This window comes from Pantherophis guttatus, chromosome 3 (genome assembly GCF_059756535.1).
Source record: "Pantherophis guttatus breed Tessera chromosome 3, ASM5975653v1, whole genome shotgun sequence".
Taxonomy (NCBI): Eukaryota; Metazoa; Chordata; class Lepidosauria; order Squamata; family Colubridae; genus Pantherophis; species Pantherophis guttatus.
The window spans coordinates 91,380,578-91,404,682 of NC_142065.1; the positions used below are offsets into that span (position 1 = coordinate 91,380,578).

The window sequence follows — 24,105 nt, forward strand, 5'->3', positions numbered from 1 at the left end:
AACACTGTATATTAAATCATGAAACTAAAAAAGTAATTTCTAGTAATTTCTGTTTGAAAAAGGAAAGGCTCATTGTTATTTAACAGGTCATTTCAAAATTAAATATCTCTGTTTAGATTAAACTTTATTATAATTAAATTTATGTTCAGAGAAATCTAAATTTTAGATGTGGAACAAACTAATACATAGAATTAAAATCTAAAAATCACTTCCAAATTAAATTAAATGGTTTTTTATTTATATATTTATTTAAATATATATATATTTTCAAATATGAAGTTATTTTGGACATCAATACTCCATATGATTACTAATTCTTTTGCAGAAGGAAAAGTATATACTTTCTAATAAAAATATACATATTTTGTAATAAGAACTATAAAGTACCTTTGCAGCAGCTATCATATGCAAAGATAGCTGTAATGTTTAATCAAAATAGAAGATTAGAAAACAAACTCAGCTTTTAGAATTAGTTTCATTCTATTATAAATCACATTTCAAAATGATGGAGCTTTGCAATATAGCCATAAAATATGAAAAAAAATGATCTAACCTGGTCATTGAATTTTCAGCCATTTTTGGAACATGAACTATTCATTTTAGCAATCAATAATAAAGTAATACATTAGCAGTGAAACATTTTATATCCACCCATTAGCAGTAAAAAAAAATGGTTTAGCTGCAAGCATAGAGATATCTTAACTGGATTGTAATATTCGGAATGATGGTAACTGATTTAAAGTTCCATGTTAAATAGATTTATCTTTTAATGATACCTTTATCAAAACATGCATCATATGATTCAGCTAATAATTTGAAGCTCCAAATTTTTATACAAATAATATAATGTCATATATTGTATAACATATCAAACATGTTGTATAATGTTATAATCTTGCACTATAATCTTGCTATTTTTTGCACAATCTGGTGTAATACACCAGATGTAGAATTCTACAAAGCATAGATGTCTATTCCATCAGTGTTTATGATTATATAAATTTATGATCTGATCAGATAATACTAGAAACTTGAGCCCATTTTTTTCTGATATTTACAACTGTCACTAGATGTCATCCTATTATAACAATAAATAACAGAATATTAACTAGCACATTTCAGACTGCATCCTGCTATGCTCTTTCAGCATGATTGAGGTGTTTCTTGGAGTGAAAAATGAAGCACACTGGCAATATATGTCAAAACTGTATATTCCAAGTAGGATCACCCAAAGTACAAAGATAATCCCAGCTGTTCAGCTAAAACCACATGATTGGACCAGATAAAGTGATTTATAGTAGAGTGTTGGATCATGCCCCCTTATCTTGGATGGTGCTCAACATGTTACTGAGGAAGAGCTAAGGATCTTTTGGCATATTAATGGTATTTATAATACAACTAGGTTAAATCCTTCTGGATGTTGAGCTGCTGAAGTTGCCATCAAGGGGGAAAAAAATCTGAAGCTACAAAAGCATAGTTGAACTCAGGAAGAATGGAGTGGAAAAGCTCAACACAATAAACAATTAAGTAAATCAAATAACACATTGATATCTCAGCTAATTAGCTTCAATCAGCTAATTCAGCTAATTGAAATGGATTGGAATTTGACACTTTCAGTCCAAAGCTCTTATCGTTTACTACTTAGGACATGAAAAACAAAGAAGGAGCATTTTTGTTTACATACAGTAATTAGAAAGGATATAGCAAGGACAATAGTTGGGCACAATCCAATCAATGATCAAATAATATCAATTAGATTTCCCAGACAATCCTTTAATATAACAGGTCAACCATGTCAAGCTGTAAAATGTCCTTAGGAAAATACGAATCCTTATTGTCTTAATGAGAAATCTATGTACAGGATAGGAAGGCATAATCTAGCTGGAACATTGTAAAAGACTGGCTCCCTGTTGGTAAAGAAACAAGGCAAGCTGTAAAGTCTGTCTTTATTTTTTAAACCTATACATTGAATACATGCTGAGCGAGGTTGCATTAGGAAAACGAGAGCATGGTTTAACACTGGACAAAGAAACATCAATATTCTATGCTATACTGATGACATTATTTTGATAGCTGAAAATGCAAATGATCTAGAAGCTAAATGGAAGTAAACAGGACTACAATTAAATATTAAACTAAATAAAATTAAGTAAATAAAGATCAAGTTAATGACAACAGCTACAGTAACCAGCATTAGAGCTAATGATGAGCACACTGAAATAGTATAGTCCTGCCTTTTAGAATCAATCACCAACAGTAAAACCAAGAAATATGTCACAGACTATCACCTGGTGTGGAGGGGTAGCAATAAACTGCTTAAAAAGTATTTTCAGATGCTGTGACAAGTCTATACCTACAAAGATCAGAATCATGCAGGCAAAGATGACATTCTGACATTCTGTAAAAGCAAAAGTTGGCTTTTGAAAAAACAAGATAGAATACTTCTATCTTTTGTTGGTAATAGAGAAGACTGTTAAGAATACTGTGGATATCCCACAAAAATAAATGAATGGATTATGGAACTAAATGAGAGGCACAAATGGCTAGACTCAAATTACTTATTTTGGACATATTTTATACAAAAACCCATCTCTCTTGAGAAGTCCATAATGCTAGGAAACATGGAAAAAAAAGAAGACAATCAGCTACAAGGTGCATTCAATTATAGTAACCTTGAGTACACCAATGTGGGAGCTGAAGAGTCAGGATCAGAACAGATCATCTTGGAAAAGGTATGTCTATATGGTTGCTAACAATCAACAGTGATTCAATGGCACAATTAATCAATAAATCATTAAACAAACAATGTTTAAATATTTTCATAAATGCCAAGACAATAGCAGATTTCAAAATATAATCTAAATAGTTGCATGTGAGAATAGATCTAAAAGAGCTGAGTCTTGCTATATAAATCACAGTGAAATCCTACCTCATCACTTCTTGGTTTTCTTACACTCCCTGAAGAATCTTCATGTTGTCCCTGAATGGCAGCATGGTCTGGCACACTGTTTTAAATGCACAAAATTAAATCCAACATAATGAGATAAATATATTTTTATCTTTTTAAAATTTAGAGACCAGAAACATGATCCATTCTGATATAATTGAAAGGAAAGAGGCTCAGAACACTAGAAGACTGATATAAGATTTATTGAAATATTTGCATAACATGCATTTTTTAACTTAACTTTCATTATTACACCCAATTATTGCAGACCACTTTCAATAAAATCATCTATTGAAGTCCCTTTTTTTGTTCTAACTTCCTTTGCCTTCTTGCTGCTGTCCTCCGTTCTTTTTTGCACTTTTGTTTTAAAATTTCATATATGATTTTTCAGCAGTAAACTCAAATTCTTTTTAGATCTAACAGGGCTTTCTCCCTGAAGTGAAAATAATGCAAATTTTGCAATCAATAATTCTAAAAGTGTGCAGGAATAGCTTGATAGTCTTCAGGAATTTGAAGTATTTTGCTATTTAGCTAGAATTATACTTAAATTGGAATTGGGATTTTTGTGTCTTTGGAGTCTGTTGATAATAAAAACTTTTATGTCCCTAATGAAAACAGAAATCCCACATCAGATCCTTGTGGACCGAACTGGAAACATATGCCACTAATCTAATTTTGATGAATCCACATGGATTCATCAGGGGTGGTACTCACTTACCTTCGCTACTGGTTCGCAAATGTGAGCATGCGCACCTCCTCCATGCATGCACAAGAGCCTTCTGCGCATGCGCAGAGGGTAAAAAACGGGACATGACGACATCCGGATGGGTGGGTGGAGCCTCCCGCAGCTAGCGCTACCAGATCATGCGATCCGGATAGAGTCGGCTGAATTTCACCACTGGGATTCATATAGTCTTGGGAGGGAACCTCAATATAGATTGGGCCTTAATGAAGATATTGTCTACTCAAAACCCAAATGCCTCTCTCCCAACCTTGAAGACAATATTATTCAAATAAATAAACAAACAAACACACTTTTCAGATTTCAGCCTGGCTCAAACAGCCTTTAGACTAAATCTCCACATATTAAATGGGTTCTTTGAAAGGGGACCCTCTCCCCTCTCTCAGCCCTAGAAAGGAGGCAATGGCAAACCACTTCTAAAATCTTGCCAAGAAACCTATAGGGAGTTGACTATGCAGCCCCCAGGAATCAGAAACTGACCAAGGCACTCCCCTCCCAAAGCACAGAGCTGGGGTGGCACAGTGGTTAGAATGCAGTATTACAGGCTACTTCTGCTGCCTGCTGGCTGCCTGCAATTTAGCAGTTTGAATCTCACCAAGCTCAAGGTTGACTCAGCCTTCCATCCTTCCAGGGTCAGTAAAATGAGGACCCAGATTGTTGGGGGCAATATGCTAACTCTGTAAACCGCTTAGAGAGGACTGTAAAGCACTGTGAAGCGGTATGTAAGTCTAAGTGCTATTGCTATTGATAGTGACAAAAATATTTGTCTACTTACATCTGATTTCCATGGACAGGTGATTCTTCAAGAGATGGTATCTGATTACTGGAGCCAAATTTTTGAGGTGTACTTGTGTTAATGTTTGTATTATCACCAGCTATTGTCTGACTAGAATCTGGAGGAATGGATACATTTCCCTTGGTCCCATTGCAATGCTGGTTTAGTGTCTGCACATCATTTCCCAGATTATCCATGCCCATGTTTAATTCACCCAACTTTTGGATAGACCTGTAGGACATATAAAAAAATATTATTTACTCATAAACTGCAAGAAGTAATCCAGTCAGAAGGAAAATTAAAATTAGCTTAAAATGTGTTTTTTTTCTTTTGCAACTATCACTATTTAATGAATTGTCAACATTTTTGCTAACATTTTATTTGGCAACCCAGAAGTAGAAAGTCATTAAAGCCAACCTATTAAGAAACTGTTCTGTAAGATTCTGTTGTGCATCTGAACCATCTTCCTGATTAACTCCTCCTTCTAATAACATTTGTTGATACAATTGCCGTTGTTGTTCCTTTTGCTCTAAGTGTTGTTGATATCGTAACCGCTGTCTGTAATATTCTTGAAACTGCTCTGTTGAATCTCGAAGCTAAAACAGATTAAATAAAATTAAATCATATTCTTATTAGTTATTTGCCATAACTCTTGAATTATTTCATTCTGGCCTTATTCTCATTGCAGCTACATATACCCCATAGTTATGAAAAACAAAACAATTAACTTTTAGTTAAGTAAATAAAACAGATTAAATTTATTCAAACAGATTAGATTTAATCAAAATCACAACCAGACATGCACAAAGTAAAATCAACCCAACTTAGATAGTCATACTGTACGAATACTTAAAAGTCAGTAAATTCAGTTTGTATAATTAGTCTTAAAAAAAATTGCTGGAGAGAAAATTGCTGGACATCTTGAAATGCAAAGGCTGTGATTTAGTAGCCACTAAATATCCCTCCACAATATCCACTGATTGCAGGGGAACCAAGTTACTTATTCCCATTTCAAAGTATTTGCAGAAATGTCAGGAAGGAAGCCAAATAGGAAAAACTGAAAACAGAATCTCTCATCCTAAACAACTGAAAAAAATATTGTTCGCTTCCACATGCTTCCAAAAGTAAACAAATAATAACATTCAGAGAGAGATTTAGCAAAGCCTCTTGATAATCAAAACATCTTTAGACATGATCCCTGATTCATGCTAGCTACCTGCCTGTCTTACCTGGAAAGTTACCATCACCTCATAAGCAGAGAAAGGAAGGTAGGTAACTACTCTATTATATATTCCCATTGGACAAGTTCCTCCCCACTGCTAGGTTCACAGATGCTTTCTTTTCTCAAAATTAGGCAAGCTATAGCATAAACTGTGCCATGCATGCCCTATTAGACAAAAGGAGTCACCTATGTATAATACTGCCCTAAACACCATTCTCCTGTCCTTAGGCATAAGGCTACTGCTATTCAGCTGGGGTTTTGGCTAAAAAATAGATTTAAAAGTGGGAGAAACCATTTTTCCTATATCACCAAATAATTCCACCATATAACTGCTCTGCACAAAGTGAGGGGAAAATGTTTAGCATAAACTTGTAAAGTTAAAATCTTGCTGAAGCAATTTTGGATTCTATATTTTGTGTTCTTTATCCTTCACAGTTTGGCTCTCAAAAAAAAAGGAGAGGGCATCTATCTAATTGGTTACATTCATGTTATCCTCATGTTATCATCTGCGACAAATGCTGAACTAATCTCAGCTCACATAAAGGTACACAATTCAAATTTCTATAGAAAAGACCTTGTTTCTATTTCAATAAAGACTAGGCTAAATACTTTTTTATTTGGGGGATTTGATACAGTCAGGATTTTTAAAAAAAGAAATCTCTATTGCAGACTTCTATGCTTGGTAGAGTCATGTGATTCTAAGGGCAGAAGAGCATCCCAAACATTTTAAAATGGGATTGTAGAAAATAAGGAACAAAGGTGAGGTGCACCTTGAATGACCTTGAAGGAAGGAGAAATACTGGGGACTCCAACACCAAAAAGTGAGAAAATCTTCTTAGTCATAGCTTTTGACTGTTTTAGAAAACAAACAGTTTTTTGGATGACATATTTTCCCCTCTAAATGTCCTGTAGTCCTATTTAATAAACGGCATTATAGGCAAAATTTCAATTGTGAATAAGATTGAGTCTATGTATAAATAAATGCATTTAATTGGCTGGCAGGGTGCTGCAGGAGGCCATCCAGGCTGAAAACGGGGTGCATCCATCCTGTCTCTCCCCGTGGCCGGCCCACAGAGGAGAACTACAATGCTGATCTGGCCCTTGAAGAAATCCAGTTCGACACTCCTGGCATAGACCAAAATATTCAGAAGTCCTTTATTGGAAAGTTTAAAAAAAATACCTCATTTTTTTCTTGCTTGGTTGGTCCTTGATTCTGTGTTCCATTTGCTGGCTCTTTTTCTGGGAATGAATTCTGGTGTGCCGTCTCATTGCCAGATGAATTATGGGAATCCACAGGAGTTTCACATCTTTTATGAATACAGAGACCAGAAACATGTCCTTATTTTTTTAGTATTATTGTTCTCTAAAATATAGCTCAAATATTGGGATAAATAGATTGACTATATGCCAAAACCCCAAACCCTAATGTCTAAACTTCATGTAGAAAATGGTTAATATAGCTGCACCAAAGACAAATTCCTTGTGTGTCCAATAAACTAAACTAAACTAAACTAGTCTAGTCTAGTCTAGTCTAGTCTAGTCTAGTCTAGTCTAGTCTAGTCTAGTCTAGTCTAGTCTAGTCTAGTCTAGTCTAGTCTAGTCTAGTCTAGTCTAGTCTAGTCTAGTCTAGTCTATTTCCAGACTTTTACCTCCACACATGTATTGTGCTGATCTCATGATAGGTGGTGAAGAAACACAATTAAAATGACTCAAAGTTTTACACTACAGTGTGTGCAAATTATGTAAAGTATGTGTATGTAAAATATGAGGTTGGAACTGGGTAGCATTATCTCTCAGGACAACCATTAGAAGGTTTTCTTCTCTAGAAAATAGCAGAGAGCTCACTTGTGGCTTGTGGCAGAGAACTGCCCATAATAATTTAACATATAGAAATATTAGAAGCTTTATTCTGTGATTATCTTTTAATAATTTCCTATTATATAGTGACTGCTATTCTAAAGTACCTAAACTACAGGCTTTTTTCAATAAGTTGTTGTTAAATGTTCAGAGTGGTGAGAGCCTTGAAGAGACTGCACCTTCAAAAAAACATCATGCTTCAAGCAGTCAGCTGGACTGACACCTTGGATTAACACAAAGCATTGTTTGCTTTGCCCTATTTAAGTAGATATACGTACACATTTTGTTTTTAAAGGCATTTATATCTCTGCATGTTACAAAACCCACTAAGTACATTATAATAATATTTTAAAATGGCATACTAAGAAAAAAATCAGAAACCTTGAGAAACAAGCCTTCTAGATAATACCAGAAAGATCATTTTCAGAGAAAATCATTTTCATTTTTCCATCTGCATCTGATATGACTCTCTTGCAATATTCCACTACTGAAGCAAACAAGATACAGGTAGTCCTCGACTTACAACAGTTCATTTAGTGACCATTCACAGTTACAATGGCACTGAAGAAAGTGACTTATGACCGTTTTTCACACTTACAACTATTACAGAATCCCCAAGATCATGTGATCAAAATTCAGATATTTGGCAATTGATTTATATTTATGACAGTTGCAGGTTCATCTGATCACCTTTTGCAATCTATTGACTAGCAAAGTGAATGGGGGAAGCCAGATTCATTTAATCGTAATACAAACTGAACAACTGCAATAATTCACTTTCCAACTGTGGCAAGAAAGGTTGTAATATGGGGCAAGACTCATTTAACAACTGTCTCACTTAGCAACAGAAATTTTGGGCTCAATTGTGATTGTAAATTGAGAACTACCTGTATCTGTGGCAAGATTAGATTTCTTCAAAAAAGATTACATTTAGTCTAACAGCCATATCAAATTAAGAGCATTTCTGCATGTAAACCCTACCCATCCATACCAGTAGCAAGCAAGATCTTTTCTAGGAGCATTGCTCAGTATACATTTCCTCTTTCAAGACGAAGTATAGCTCCAACTAGAATAGTTTGAATACTTCTTCCAGATCAGCTTTCCTTATATCACTACAATTTAAGTCCCTCAGTAGGTACTGTATTTCCCTGAAAATAAGACCTGGTCTTACATTTTTTTTGGCCACCAAAAAAGGCACCAGGTCTTATTTTCAGGGGATGTCTTCCACTGACTCACTTTGTGGTGGTGGCACCGACAGCCTCTGACAGCGAAATGGAGGCCGGGGGCAATGTGTGCATGCAGGGGCAAGCAGTCACAGAAGACGTGGGCCAGCAAGACAAGGCAGGTGTTGGGGTGTGCGAGGCCTGGCTGCAACTGTCCAAAGGTAAGTAGTAGGGCAGCACCATCACCCCCATCCCCACCCTAGCTTAATTTTTACTCGTGTGTCACATCCCACCCCGTGCACCTTGGAGTAGGCGGGACCTTAACTAGGGCTTATGTATAAAAAACATTGTACCACACCAAGGGCAAAGAAAGAAACATTTTAAATTTGTACTCAGGTTAGCTACTATTTGTGAATTTTCTTCTGTACATATTAACATTTCTATGTAATAGGACACATGCCACGGTGATTCAATTTCCTACTTCAATTGCCAACTGGCAGATTTTACAGGCCAGGAAATCCTACTTTCAATGTGATATTGATAGCTGGGCAGCAGAGCTTTAAAATTAGCTTCTTAACAGTAAATTATCTTTGTATTTGTAGAGTTACCAGTCACTGATCTGCCATAAACTACATACAGGATTACAACCAGTGGTGGGATTCAAATAATTTAACAACCGGTTCTCTGCCCTAATGACCGTCTGGGTAGGTGTGGCCATGATGGGCGTGGCCAGGGAGTGTGACAGGCAGCACTTGGCCTCCTGCACCTCCCTGGGAGCAAAAATGGGTGGCAGGTGGCTGTGCTGCATCCCGTGCCCCGTTTTCAGCCTAGTAGGCCTCCCTGCAGCCTCCTGGGAGCAAAAAGAGGCCATGGGGGGCCTGTGCTGCACTCCCACACCCCATTTTGGACCTAGTAGGCCTCCCTGCAGCCTCCTGGGAACAAAAATGGGCTGCGGGGGTGGGTGGGGGGGGCGCCACACACCCCAGCCCGTTTTGGGCCTAGTAAGTCTCCCTGCAGTCTCCTGGGAGCAAAAATGGGCTGTGCCCCCCCCATGCCCCGTTTTGGGCCCAGTAGGCCTCCCTGCACTTACCTGGGAGCCAAAACGGGGCACGTGGGGACTCCTGGAAGGGGCGGGGCCAGCCAGCAATTTAACAACTGGTTCGCCCAAACAGACCCGAACCCCACCGATATTTACAACATACTTCAGTATTTTCATGCGTTTACTGCAAAATTATCTCTTTTAAAAACATATTCTTTTCTTTCTTCTTCACTGTTTCTATACTCTTGTGTTTCCCATGACTCTGAACTTTTTCTCATTTTAGTTAATTGCAGGACAAACATGTTTTGGCAATTGTTATATTCTGCCAGGTTCTCATAAAAACACTTTCCCCAGTTCCCCAACCTATACTTGGACAAGTTATATCCTCCTCAGCTTTTAAAACCATTTTTTTTTTTTTGCGAAGAACATACTCATTCACACTTCATTCAGTGATATGGTCTGGTGACTTCTATGAGACAGAATTGGTCCAATTTCTATTGGTAAATGTTAGTGTTATGGGCAGCCCCCTGATCTAGTCTGGACAAGAAGCTCCATATCCTTCAAACTGGCCTTTCCTCAGTTCAGAGACCTGGCAGAGGATTCAGAGATCCTTTGAAATTGGGATCTATCCCCTAACAGGTGATAAGCACTGAAAAGGTGAAGTGGGAGGAAGGCGACTTCTATTGCCCAGCACCACCAATCACAATACATCTGCCTAATGTCAGTCAAACTACTTTTGAGCACAGAGTTAGTGCTGTTCTGAAAGAAGGCTAACCAATAATGTGACCAAACGGCTGCACTGTGCAGTGGGTCTGCTCCCTTTTGCTTCACCTGGCAACCCCACAACACCTCCTGATAGCTATTACGTATTTATAAACCCTCTGCAAAGTTTGAACAAGCTTTGATGGATGGCTAACCCTCTTGGTGTACCTATTTGTCACAATTTATATAGTCCAAGTCTCTAAGACTTATCTATCTTATTTAGTAATCCTAGTTTCCTGATATTAGGGGAATGCTTGTTTGATATTTTCTTCCAGTAAGTAACAACTGAGGGGAGGAAAACAAATTTCCTAACAGTATAATTTTTTACCACTTCAAAGATTGATGGATCAGGTGGCCCCTAAAATCCCAAAAGCTTCCCCGCCAAATGAGCAGTGGTAAGGTGCCTCAGGTCCATGGGGGAGGCCCTGGGAGGCCAGGTACAGGCCATATACGAATGTCTCTCCACTTAGGGATTCAAAATCCTTCTCTGGATTTTGCCACGGATGATTTTCAGCACCAGAGCACAGAGGCAACACAAGGTAAAAAGTATGGAATGCCTGGCCAGGAGGTATGTCCAGAAAACAAGTTAAAGTCTGGTTGAGAAGTTTTTTAACTGAGAATTATTACTGAGGGGGAACGTAAGACATAGCCATAGCGGAGAAGGAAGACAGTAATGCTATTATTTTATGTTATAACTTTTTAATTTAATGTTATTAACACTATATATTAGTACAGTGTATTACACTTAGCACTGAGGCCTAGTCTCAAATATAGTGCACTGGCAAGGTGCAATCATCAGATTTTCCATACTATTTTAAACTGAGACTAAAGAGGTTTCTTGTTTTGCACAGGAGGATTCCTATATAGATGGTGGTAGTTTACCCAAGAAGAACTAAACCAGTGTATTATTCGTAGACTTCGTCTCAAAGCAAGCAAAGATCATGAATGATCCCAGTTTTGACCTCATGCTGGCATACACCAGATCTTCTAGCTCCAAACCAACAAGTTGCTAGTGGTAGTACATAATACTAGTATCTCATCGTCAGATTCTCCTTACAGGTATCCCAAACCCTCTAGACAAGAGAGCAAAAGTGAAGACCCTGGGAAGGCGTGCCCTCTACACACGAAACCACATCCAAAGCCTGAAATGTAAACCTTCCAAAAAAAATCTCTTGCTGTACCAGGAATACACCACTTGAATGCTCTTAACTGATATCCACTAGGGAAAGAACTAGAAGTGACAGATTGCCAGGTGAAAGGATGGGTCTGGATGGAAAAGTATCTAGGTTTATCAACTACACTTTCAGCATGTTACTAAACAGAGGACAGGGGATATCTCGTTTAATCCTAGTATGAGAGAAATAGTTTATCACCGTTTAGATTAACCTCTGTAGCAGAAGGATGGAAAACAGGTGAGAAAGATTAGTTTGAAGTCCAAAAATCAAACAACTTAGCATAGCAAACTCCCAGCTTAATGCTATTACTGGTACTTTCTCAACTTAGCTGTAAAGAAAATTCAGCCTGCATACATATGTTTTTATACATTGTTATTAAAGCATTATGGTCTGACAATGGTTAATTATCTATTCTTGTTAAAATGCACATGGTTGGGATACTACATTTTATGCATGTTGTTGTTATTGTTTCTATACACTATTGAAAGATATACTGAACACATTTTCTCCAGACTTTAAATTGTTTTGATTCCTATCCCCTACCATATTCTTTCAGTGACTTTCACCTCTGTTCTTCCTTGATTATAAAATTGTATAGAGTTTTTTGCTTGGATATACGGAATGGCTTTCTTTGTTAAACTGCAAACCTTCCTGTGCATTGATAATGCTTAATAATTAAACAATTATTTAATCACTAAATTACTGATCACTAGGCACTGTCTCCTATTACAGTTATTAAACATTTATACAATCTTGTAGGGAAAAAGAAATTTTAATATTTATATTATACTGAAAAACAACTTCAACTTCAAGTTTCTTTGCATAAATATCTAAAGTTGAGGATCACTTACCGTTCAGGTGATTCTTCACAAATGCTATGGCAATCGGTAGTTTCCAACATTAAACTACGAGTAAGGTTCTGTACTCCTGGATAATGGAAGTTAGCAAAGGAGTGAGACATGGGAGATGTTTTTGTCCCAAGATCTGTGATACGTTTCTCATGACCTGTTAACCCACAGGAGAGTCCATCCAATGCAGGATTTAAGGAACGGGTCATGTAAGCATCAGCAGATTGAGGTCGCCTCATGGGTGAAGACGGATAAGGAGAAAGTTTGCTGATGAGGGGTGTCAAAAGATCAGCGTAGGCAGCTTTTGTAGGTTTTAAAAGTTTGTCAACATGAATGTTAAGCATTTTTTGTTCAAAAGCACAAGAGAAAACAGTAGAGGGCAAATTCTGAAGCCACGATAGCAAACTAAGGTCCAAATCATCACATCCATTCCCGCATAGAAGGTCAATTCCGAGTAACACTTCACTCTCTGTAATTTCCTCTCCTGTTGCTTTACTCTGACAGAACTCAACACAACATTCATATAACAGCCCCTTCATCAGAAGCTGAAATAAGCGATTATTGCTTGCTTTAAATCCAGCCTCACTTAGTTTTCTATCAGCAGGAATAAACTCTGCCACCATGATACAAGCCTCTTCAAAACAGTGAACTCGTGCAGTGCTGGGATTCCAGTCCTTGAATTCTGCATGGTTAGTCAGACGAGGCAATGTGAGTAGTAAACACAGTTTGCTATAATCTTCTTTACAAGGACAATATTCTTCTAGAGCATGTAGGCACTGCACAGCTTCCTGCATTGTAAATTCCAACTGCGGGGGGAAAACATTTTTGTTTATTTAAGGAAAAAAGGTCACTTTGCACAACATAGCTGCAATTCATTTTCTCTGCTAAAGTTATTTATTGATCACACCAATACAATATAGTGCATATTATTTTCCTAGGAAATCTAGTGGTATTTCTTTCTCATATACATTTTTAGACCACATTTAAAGCAACTTCTTATACACATATTTTATATGTCTGGTGTTAAAACTAGACTACTTTTTAATGCAAAAGAGCATTACTTTTTTCAGTCAGTCCGCATGTCTCATAGATGGTTGTCCAGAAATCCAATTAATAACAATAAACCAAGTATCAATAGTAATGGACAGCTTGGGTGCAATTCCAAAACAACCAAAGCACCACTTGAACACCATCAGTCACAATCTGTCAATTGCAAAAGGCAGCTTTACTTGGAATAGCCTGGTGTGAAGCTGGCTTGCCCCCTGTGGTGCACCATGGATAGTGCTTAAGGATGAACCAAATGATAGTCTTAAGGCAGCCAAACAACAACTCTGCAGTTATATGTAGTCTCCTGGCTAATGTAACATCGCCATATGATAAACAAACAAAATTGGAATAGCTTACATCCTGTGATACCTCTAACACCATCAAACATCCATATCTGCCTATCTCATGTCCTTGGAAAGGACTCAATAGATGGGCAAAAAAGCCAAATCCAATCTGAATTCAGACTGTGTGATTAATAATAATAATAATAATAATAATAATAATAATAATAATAATAATAATAATACTTTGCCTTGTCAGGAATAAGGAATTCTTCATTTAAGGAATAATGACTAAACTCACTGGTAAATAAGAAATGGAAACATTTCCAATCTTCTGTATGATATTAAAATCATACCTCAAAAAACTCAGGCAAATAAAGGAATTTAACTATGGAAAAAAAGACATCAAATTTCATGTCACTTAAGCTTCTCTGGGGAGAAGATTTCAGAGTAAGAGTCTCATGATGAAAAGGACCTATTATAAATCACTGCCTGTCTTATTTCAGTACATGGAGATTTTTTTTTTTAAATTTGATTTATATGCCGCCCTTCTCCGGAGACTCAGGGCGGCTTACAATGCGCTAAGCAATAGCCTTCATTCTTTTCTATATTTATACAAAGTCAGCTTATTGCCCCCATAACTGGGTCCTCAATTTACCTACCTTAGAAAGGATGGAAGGCTGAGTCAACCTTGAGCCTTGGCGAGATTCGAACCTGCAGTAATTGCAGGCATCTGGTCTTAATAACCAGCTTAATAACAGGGTGCCTTAGACCACTGTACTACCAAGGCTACCAAGAGATGTTTAAATAAGAGTCTTAAAGAAGATATTACTATCAGCAAGGTTTTCTTTAGTCCAACTTGAAGGAATTCAGCATGATAGCTTGCTTAACATGACAACATTCAATCCTTGTGATAAAATTGTGTTTGAGGATCATTGTATTAAGTGGAACTTAGTTTTTGCTTAACAATAGATGTCATTATAAGGTAAGGTAAGACTGAATTTGCTACTACTAAAAATCAGGAAGTATTAATGATTTTTATGTTCTACTATGAGGATGTTATGTATAAGTCTCAGAGCTTACGTGATGAGGCTCATCCTCTGCAGACATTGCATTATTTACACATAAGGCTTCTAAAAATTTCTGCTTCAATATGATGTAACGAAATCTGTAAGAAAAAAATAGAAATGCAAATTAAGTAGGAACAGTTACAGAAATTTCTATGAATTTTAATATAAAAAGCATTTAGATTGAAATTTTGAAAAACAATTGAATGGTTGTTGCCTTACAATTTTCTGATTACAGCAATGACAAGTTACTTAACTGTTATTTTGTTTCTATTTACATAAAGAAAGGTTAACTGTTATTAGTTCAACTGATAAGCAGTCAAAGAAAAATATACTACATCTGAATACATTGAATAAGTTCTACAATTAATTTTTAAGAAGTATGAACTCTGTGAGTGCAAGTGGATCTCAAAATAAAATAAACCTATTTGTATGGGCATTCTTGTACCTATTTCCTTTATTTTTTTTCTTTTGTACAGCAGTTCCAAATTTCGTTATGCACAATGGAGAGTTTTTTAGAAAAAAAAAAAGAAACCTATCAATACTTGCCAGCAGATGGTCTTATGATCCCAGGCAATTAGATATATAGCACTAAAAATAATTGTTTGTCTAAAAAAAAAAAGCTAATCTCAGAAATAAGTGTTCATATTTTGAAACAGTTTACAGGCCATTTTTTCAATTCGACCTGAACCAGCAAAATTTGCCAGGATTAGTTAAATATCCCTGTATTTGTGATATTCTAGCATTAATCATATGAACAGGCTTGCAGTTATGGTATTTTGTAATGATAAGGAAAATTCTTGGTGATTATATTCATGCAATCTTCTTGGCATCAGTATAGTTAGCCTTTCTGTTTTTCTAAGTGTTTTTTATTTCTCAGTATAATCTATAGTTACTAGTATTACAAACATTAAAAACTGATTACCTTTTCTTGTCAAATTTATCCATGCACTCTAGAGGCTGGATGAACTGAAGAACCTCATCCCACTGGCCATCAAGAATCAACTGTCTTTTTAAAAAAGGGGGGAAAATGAACTAAGACTTAAGGAACAAACAAATCATTCCTGCAATATAACAGTCAGCTTTCAGGATGCAATACTCTGGAAACAGTTAATAAAACTATACGCTCATTTTAGCAGGTAATCTTTGAGGCTCTACAGACTGATCCAAGAACATATGGTAAATTTTTGTTCTTTCAATATTTAACAAATTTGTCTAAAATACTTCAGTATCAATGTAAATACTAATACATTTTGGAAATTTTAAACTTTTTTCAATTCTGTAGGATAACAAATACATAGCTCACTAAAATATATTTTTATGTTGGACATAAACTGCGCAAAAAGGGGGATATAAACATCCTTTTATATGTAATTACAATATAAATTCTTGGCAAATGGATGGCACAGTCCAAGAGATAAGAATTGCAACAGCTAAAATAGTTGAAAAGATTAAACTGTGTGTGGAATTTTCATTTCTCACCAGTTCATATCACTGTCTATATATATATATATATATATATATATATATATATATATATATATATATATATATATATATATATATATATATATATATATATATATATATATATATATATATATATATATATATATATATATATATATGATATATATAAATTAAAATTAGCCTTTTTTTTTCAAACCTAAAAGAAAGAGATGTCCAAAAATAACTAAGGATGCAACAAATCTGCATTTTATAATGCTATAAAGTACTGGTGGCAGGCAAGAAAATTACTTTAAATATTTTTGCTATTTTTAGACAATTAAATCTCCCCTCTTGTAACATATTATATATAATTAGTACAAGATAATGAAAATTTAATCTAATTATATCTTATTAAAGATTGTTTCAAACCAAATTTGAATTATGTTATTTTAACTGCTTGTAGATCTTGTAACCTCTTTGCACTGTAGCCCATAATGTAACTCTGAAAAGAATTTGGTCTTGTGGATGGGGACTTGTAGCAAGGTCTTTTATTCCCTTTTATGTTGAATGTGAAATATTTCGCATCCGCTCAATTCCAAAAGGCACCTGAAGCAGGCCCACTGAAGGATGTCAACCTGTTAGCATTATTTGACACATACCAACTTCCATTGCTTACTTCAGCCATCGGAGGTACTTACAATTATAATTAAAAGATTTGAGATAATGACTGATTGCAAAATAGGTTATATGATATCATGGAGAACCCTATAGTTCTCCATTGGATTTTTAATCCAGAAAGATTTATAGCAACCAAACATATATTTTTTTATTTATTCATTCATTTATATCCCGCTTTTATTATTTTCACAAACATATAATGTAATATATATAATGCATACTGAAAATGGAAGGTAAAATTACTTTCATTCTTTTTTGCAGAAAGTGAGACAATTTTTATTCTTAAAAACAGCAATAATTTGGGGCAATGGACTAAATGACTTTTTTTGCCCTCTCCTATTGACCAGCTCAGTGAATAACACCGACAAAAGCCAGTGTTCCTTGCCAGTTCTCTGTATTTGTTTCCGCAGCTGTGAAGAGGATTGTACAAAATAGTTTAAAGACACAGGAGGGTAGAAACAGGATCATGTGGAAATGCCCTTGGTCTGACAGGGATTAAAGCATCTTAATTAAAAAATGATTCACTTTATTTTGCCGCATATTTAATAATGTGGTAATAATTTATACCTTAAGAAAAGCATATCATCTGAGAATAGTCCATTAATTACACCACTTTCTTTCTCTAGAGCCAACATACTGATATGAAGCTTTCTTGAATTCAAGAAATCCAGTATTAGTTTGACTATTTCAGCTTCTTTTATGTTCACTGTCTCTTCAGCTGTCATTGTGTAGGCTGAAAAGCAAAGAAAAATACATATCAAACCAGATCCAACCTAAGAAAATTCCATCTGGCATTACCTTTTATTTAAACAAGCAGAAAAAACTTAAATTAAAATTGCTGCCATTCAATACATTCATATCATTTATACAGGTATTCACATTTGTTATCTTTGCCAAGAGCAATGCTAACATACTAAGCTATGTTTTAATTTACAAGGATTCAGAAGCACAAACAAGATTAAACACTTTTTAACAGTCTACAGAATATCTACACATTAATAAAACAGAAATTCTACCTGATATTATAGCTATATATATACAGATTTTAATACACATACACATACAATTCTTAAGTATATACAGTCATGGCCGTAAATGTTGGCACCCCTGAAATTTTTCCAGAAAATGTAGTATTTCTCACAGAAAAGTATTGCAGTAACACATGTTTTGCTATACACATGTTTATTCCCTTTGTGTGTATTGGAACAAAACCAAAAAAGGGAAGACAAAAAGCAAATTGGACATAATGTCACACAAAACTCCAAAAATGGGCTGGACAAAATTATTGGCACCCTTTCAAAATTGTGGATAAATAAGATTATTCCAAGCATGTGATGCTCCTTTAAACTCACCTGGGGCAAGTAACAGGTGTGGGCAATATAAAAATCACACCTGAAAGCAGAAAAAAAGGAGAGAAGTTCACTTAGTCTTTGCATTGTGTGTCTGTGCGTGCCACACTAAGCATGGACAACAGAAAGAGGAGAAGAGAACTGTCTGAGGACTTGAGAACCAAAATTGTGGAAAAATATCAACAATCTCAAGGTTAGAAGTCCATCTCCAGAGATCTAGATTTGCCTTTGTCCACATGCGCAACATTATCAAGAAGTTTGCAACCCATGGCGCTGTAGCTAATCTCCCTGGGCGTGGACGGAAGAGAAAAATTGATGAAAGGTGTCAACGCAGGATAGTCCGGATGGTGGATATACAGCCCCAAATAAGTTCCAAAGCAATTCAAGCTGTCCTACAGGCCTCAGGGAGCATCAGTGTTAGCGTGAACTATCCGTCGACATTTAAATGAAATGAAAAGCTATGGCAGGAGACGCAGGAGGACCCCACTGCTGACACAGAGACATAAAAAAGCAAGACTACAGTTTGCCAACATGTACTTGAGTAAGCCAAAATCCTTGTACGAAAACGTCTTGTGGACAGATGAGACCAAGATAGAGCTTTTTGGTAAAGCACATCATTCTACTGTTTACCGAAAACGGAATGAGGCCTACAAAGAAAAGAACACAGTACCTACAGTGAAATATGGTGGAGGTTCAATGATGTTTTGGGGTTGTTTTGCTGCCTCTGGCACTGGGTGCCTTGAATGTGTACAAGGCATCATGAAATCTGGGGATTACCAATGGATTTTGGATCGCACTGTAGAGCCCAGTGTCAGAAATCTGGGTTTGCGTTGGAAATCTGGGTCTTCCAGCAGGACAATGACCCTAAACATACGTCAAAAAGCACCCAGAAATGGATGGCAACAAAGCGCTGGAGAGTTCTGAAGTGGCCACCAATGAGTCCAGATCTCAATCCCATTGAACATCTGTGGAGAGATCTTAAAATTGCTGTTGGGAAAAGGCGCTCTTCCAATAAGAGAGACCTAGAGCAGTTTGCAAAGGAAGAGTGGTCCAAAATTCCGGGTGAGAGGTGTAAGCAGCTTATTGATGGTTATAGGAAGTGACTGATTTCAGTTATTTTTTCCAAAGGGTGTGCAACCAAATATTAAGTAAAGGGTGCCAATAATTTTGTCCAGCCCATTTTTGGAGTTTTGTGTGACATTATGTCCAATTTGCTTTTTGTCCTCCCTTTTTTGGTTTTGTTCCAATACACACAAAGGGAATAAACATGTGTATAGCAAAACATGTGCTACTGCAATACTTTTCTGTGAGAAATACTTCATTTTCTGGAAAAATTTCAGGGGTGCCAACATTTACAGAGCCTTGGTAGTACAGTGGTTTAAGGCACCCTGTTATTAAGCTGGTTATTAAGACCAGCTGCCTGCAATTATTGCAGGTTCGAATCTCGCCAAGGCTCAAGGTTGACTCAGCCTTCCATCCTTTCTAAGGTAGGTAAAATGAGGACCCAGTTTGTGGGGGCAATAAGCTGACTTTGTATAAATATACAAAAGTATGAAGGCTATTGCTGAGCACATTGTAAGCCGCCCTGAGTCTCCGGAGAAGGGCGGCATATAAATCAAATAAAAAAAATAAAAAAATTAAAAAAAAATTACGGCCATGACTGTATAACTATCAACATGACAGAAGAAGACACATTTATTACAAATGAATACTTTGTACTACATTTGTTCTATTAAATCTGTCTTTTCAATTTGAAGAAAAATGTCACTTATTTAATGCGATTCAACATTTTCTCCTCATTTATATTTCATTGCAAACTCAAAGAGTTAGTCAGTATATATTATTCAAAATAATATCCATAGATCAGACTTTAGGCATATGATATCAGTGGGGGATGAAGTAGAAGAAATAGCCATGGTTGGCAAGTAACTGGAATAAGAGGAAGATACTGGATGAAATAAATTGACTAGATCAAAGAGATGAATGGAATATCCTTGAAAGGAATATGAATTATTAACAGAAGCAGGTCCAATAGTATTTGCCCTTGCAATCCCCAGGGACCATTCCCAACTCTATGATCCTTAACTGATTAACTGCTTAGGGCTAGGAAAAAAAATACAAAATTGTTAATAAAAATGCTGTTTTTAAACACTGGAGAAACAGGAAATGTTTTAAACAATGCCAACTATGGAAAGCCTTAACTAAAATCTGCAATTCAATTAATATATTTTAGAAATGAAAGTTCATACATCTTTTTTGCTGATAAATAAAATAAAATTAAGATGATGTTTTTTTCTGAAAAACTGCAAAAGTGATATTTCAACACTGTTGAAAAAATGTTTTAATTGGCTTTCTTAAAACACCTGCATTTTTTCCAGGATCCCATTTTGATTTGCATTCATATTTTAAGGCATAAAAGATTATAATAATTTGAAATGTTCATACTTATCAATTTGTTTTATACTCTTGCTGGCAAAAGGAAAAGGAAATGGCAGCTAGCTTAGTTACTTAAAGAAAATTGAGTATATATCATTGTGCATGACAAAACACAGTCTCTGAACAAATAAGATATTTTCCTCAGTTGAAAATAGCTGCTTGTATTTTTTTCAGTTCTCATTTAGCAATCGGGACATTTATGTTGTACATTTATGTTGTAGGAAGGCCACTCCTGCCCAGATTAAAATATTATTTATTCTTAATATTAAAAAGAGGCAGGATAGAATATTTCCCCTAAAGGAGAAGAGGAGAAAAATCTTAACGAAGGCAGAAAACAGCCACAAGCAGAAACTTGAAGAGGAATGGAGATTTTGTATCCATTCAAAAAGACTGGCCCAATCTATTCCTAAGCAAAGAGACTCCAAATAAGCAACATAATTAGACAAGCCAAAGCTGAAAAGATTAGCTCAAACAAACCCCTAGGATACATTTCCATTTTTGTCTGTAGAGCCAGCTATGACCCCTACATGACCCCATAGGAATCTGGCAACAGCCATTAAAATATTAAAGGACACATTCTTACACAGGAACAGGCAGCTCAATCACAAAACCCCAAAGACTGTATACAAACCCACCTACTTTCAACCCCATTTTGTCAGCCGCCCAGAAACATGCTGCTGTCACTAGTTTCTGGTTACCAAATAAACAGAGACTTCCTTTCCTGCAGTTGCCTCCATTTTTTTCCCAGTGTCTCTCTCCTGGCTTGGAACTGACCGGATTTTTCTTCCAACAATGTGATCACTGGAAATATTCCTGTCTAGAATGGGAATCTCAGAGGAATAAACTGGCAGACCTTTACTACTCAAAACTAAGAGATCTTTAAATAGAGCTTCTTAGATTTCTTCTATCTCTTCATCCTACTACATCCTTTTACCCATGAGCATTGATGGATCCTAAATTTAATCTGTTTTTTTGGTAGCTGAATAATAATTGTATGCAAATCTGACATATTTAAATATTCAAGGAGTTCTTAAAATGAAAATATTACAGATGTGAAATATGAACAATTAGCTGAATGTTAAGGTGAAGAAATGCAATTAACACACCTTATTTTATTAAATATGCGTACATGCTTTTGGGCAGAAAGCAGCAAAATACACAGGGAATAACCTATACCGTGGTTACACTTAATAACAACTTTAGCAGTAGTGCCAAAAGATACAAAAAAGAAAAAAAAAAGATATTTATACCTTTCTTAAGTGGAATAGAAACATGACAATTTGAATTACCTCATCTATAAAACAATTGTCATTAAAGATGAAGGAACTATGTCTTGTCATGGACTAGTCTAATTTTAATCAATTCACTGACAACTAGTTAAAGTAGTCTTCATATAAAATGTGTAACTGCCACTATTTCACAAGTCAGTAAATTCATTTCATTTGGCAGTGGGTTTCAGCCACAGACATGAAGTACATTTTACATTTTCCCTATTATTAGGCTATATTAGGTATGTGGTAAAATTCAGAATATCCGTAAGGTTAGGAGCTATGGAAGACTGGTTTCTATTAGAAACAAGTTTCACCTTTTTGCTCAATTTAATAATTCACTGCTACAGAATAGAGATTAAAGAATTTTACACAATTGAGGATTAGAATTTAAGCTGCAAAAATTATAGTCACAATGACAAAACTTGTATGAGTCACAACAATTACCTGACAAAGGTAGCTAGTACTATGGAGATTACATGACAATATTCCTTCCCACAAATATTTAAAAGCTAGCAAACTCAAATGTTATAAAACTACTATAACAATATTTCCCAAACAACAAAAAATATTTGCAGAATATCATTAATACAACAAAATAACATCTTATTCCTTGGTAACCTGTAACTATCTGGCAATTTAATGATCATGGTATCTCTTCTGACAGGTAATTGCTCCCGTTTACACTTTGAAGAAACACAGGTATTCCTTACACAAAACTTTCAACACACATTCTGTACTTATGCACCTATACCATGTAATTAATAATGGATTTTAATTTATTTAGATAGGCCCCTTAGTGTACCTTCAACATGATTCTTTTAGAATTAATAGCAGATGTTAAAGTGTTTTAACTGTTATGTTTACTTAAACTTAATTACTAATGTCAGAGTTCATATTTTGATGGAATAATTAAATATTTACATACCGGTAATTAAATGTTTACTATGGAAGCAGGAAGTTTCTATTCAAGTACTTAACACTATTTCGGACTGTGACTTTTTTTTAATAGTCCTTTTTCTTCTGCTGCTTATTTTATTGCTATCTGTGCTTTTTCATCTATTTTTAATAGTTATCTGCTAGAGAACTCTATTGCTAGGTTGATTAAATAGACATATAAACATAACTGAGCCAATATTTGTCTTTTACTCTTGTTATATAATCAGGATTAAATAAGAATAAAGAGCCATCTAAATATTATGACTTGATCTAAATCTTTGAAACAGCTTCCTGGCATGGATCACTTAATAGATTAGTAGCTTCTAAATTTGATGTGCATAAAATGTAAATTTGGACACAGATCACATATATTTCGTACTCAATATATAATAAACTTTAATGTGCCCTCCTTAAAGAATGCTATTGTCTTCATTTTTTAATTATATCCCGCAATTATAGGAAGATTCCATCTGCTCAGTTTATAGAAAGTATCAGAATTTGTGCATATACTTAGATCTTTAATTGAAATTAAAGGGAAATAGAAATATTTTAGTTTAGTTCATATGCACCTTAATAAAATTACCAAAGGAAGACGGATATATTGAAGACACTGTAGAAATAGTTATAAATTGCTAAAGGAAAATAGTTCTTTGTATTTTTTGCTGTCCTACTAACTGGTAGTACTCAACTAGCTGGACCAAGAAGAAAAGTTCTACACAATCTTAAGTATGCCTCCCATACTAGTTGAACTAACAGGGATGTATAAAACTGTTGCATTCCTTATAAATAAAATCTTTGTTCTTCACTATGGTATCCCTAATATAAGGCAATATTAGGGTTGATCTTTTTAACAATTTAGGCATATGGAACAGGACAATATGGAAAAAGTATACAAATACAGTTACCCCCATTCCAAAATAAACTTTTCAGGTGTTTGGATTACTCAAGAAAGGTTATAGAAACTTTCGCACTGCCACTGTTTTTATTCCACAAACCCTCTATCTGACAAATTATGACTATATTCATTTCTGCTAAAGTGAACAGTTGAGAACAAGGAATAA

General features: G+C 35.4%; 1 protein-coding gene across 8 annotated transcripts in view; it reads right to left on the reverse strand.

The window, feature by feature from the left end:
* Positions 1-24,105, reverse strand: part of WDR47 (WD repeat domain 47) — a 41,401-nt gene that overhangs the window by 11,296 nt on the left and 6,000 nt on the right. For 6 of the 8 annotated variants that reach the window (XM_087890031.1, XM_034437418.3, XM_034437419.3 and 3 more), the window contains exons 2-9: positions 17,620-17,785; positions 15,851-15,934; positions 14,942-15,026; positions 12,534-13,336; positions 6,867-6,993; positions 4,882-5,060; positions 4,465-4,695; positions 2,930-3,005 (exon numbers count right to left, since the gene is read on the reverse strand). In XM_087890031.1, coding sequence (XP_087746157.1) covers positions 2,930-3,005; positions 4,465-4,695; positions 4,882-5,060; positions 6,867-6,993; positions 12,534-13,336; positions 14,942-15,026; positions 15,851-15,934; positions 17,620-17,777 — 1,743 coding nt within the window. In that variant the 5' untranslated portion in view covers positions 17,778-17,785. Of the gene's footprint in view, positions 1-2,929; positions 3,006-4,464; positions 4,696-4,881; positions 5,061-6,866; positions 6,994-12,533; positions 13,337-14,941; positions 15,027-15,850; positions 15,935-17,619; positions 17,786-18,404; positions 18,445-24,105 lie in introns of all 8 variants that reach the window. The other 2 variants (XM_087890030.1, XM_060690072.2) reach the window with 1 other exon arrangement.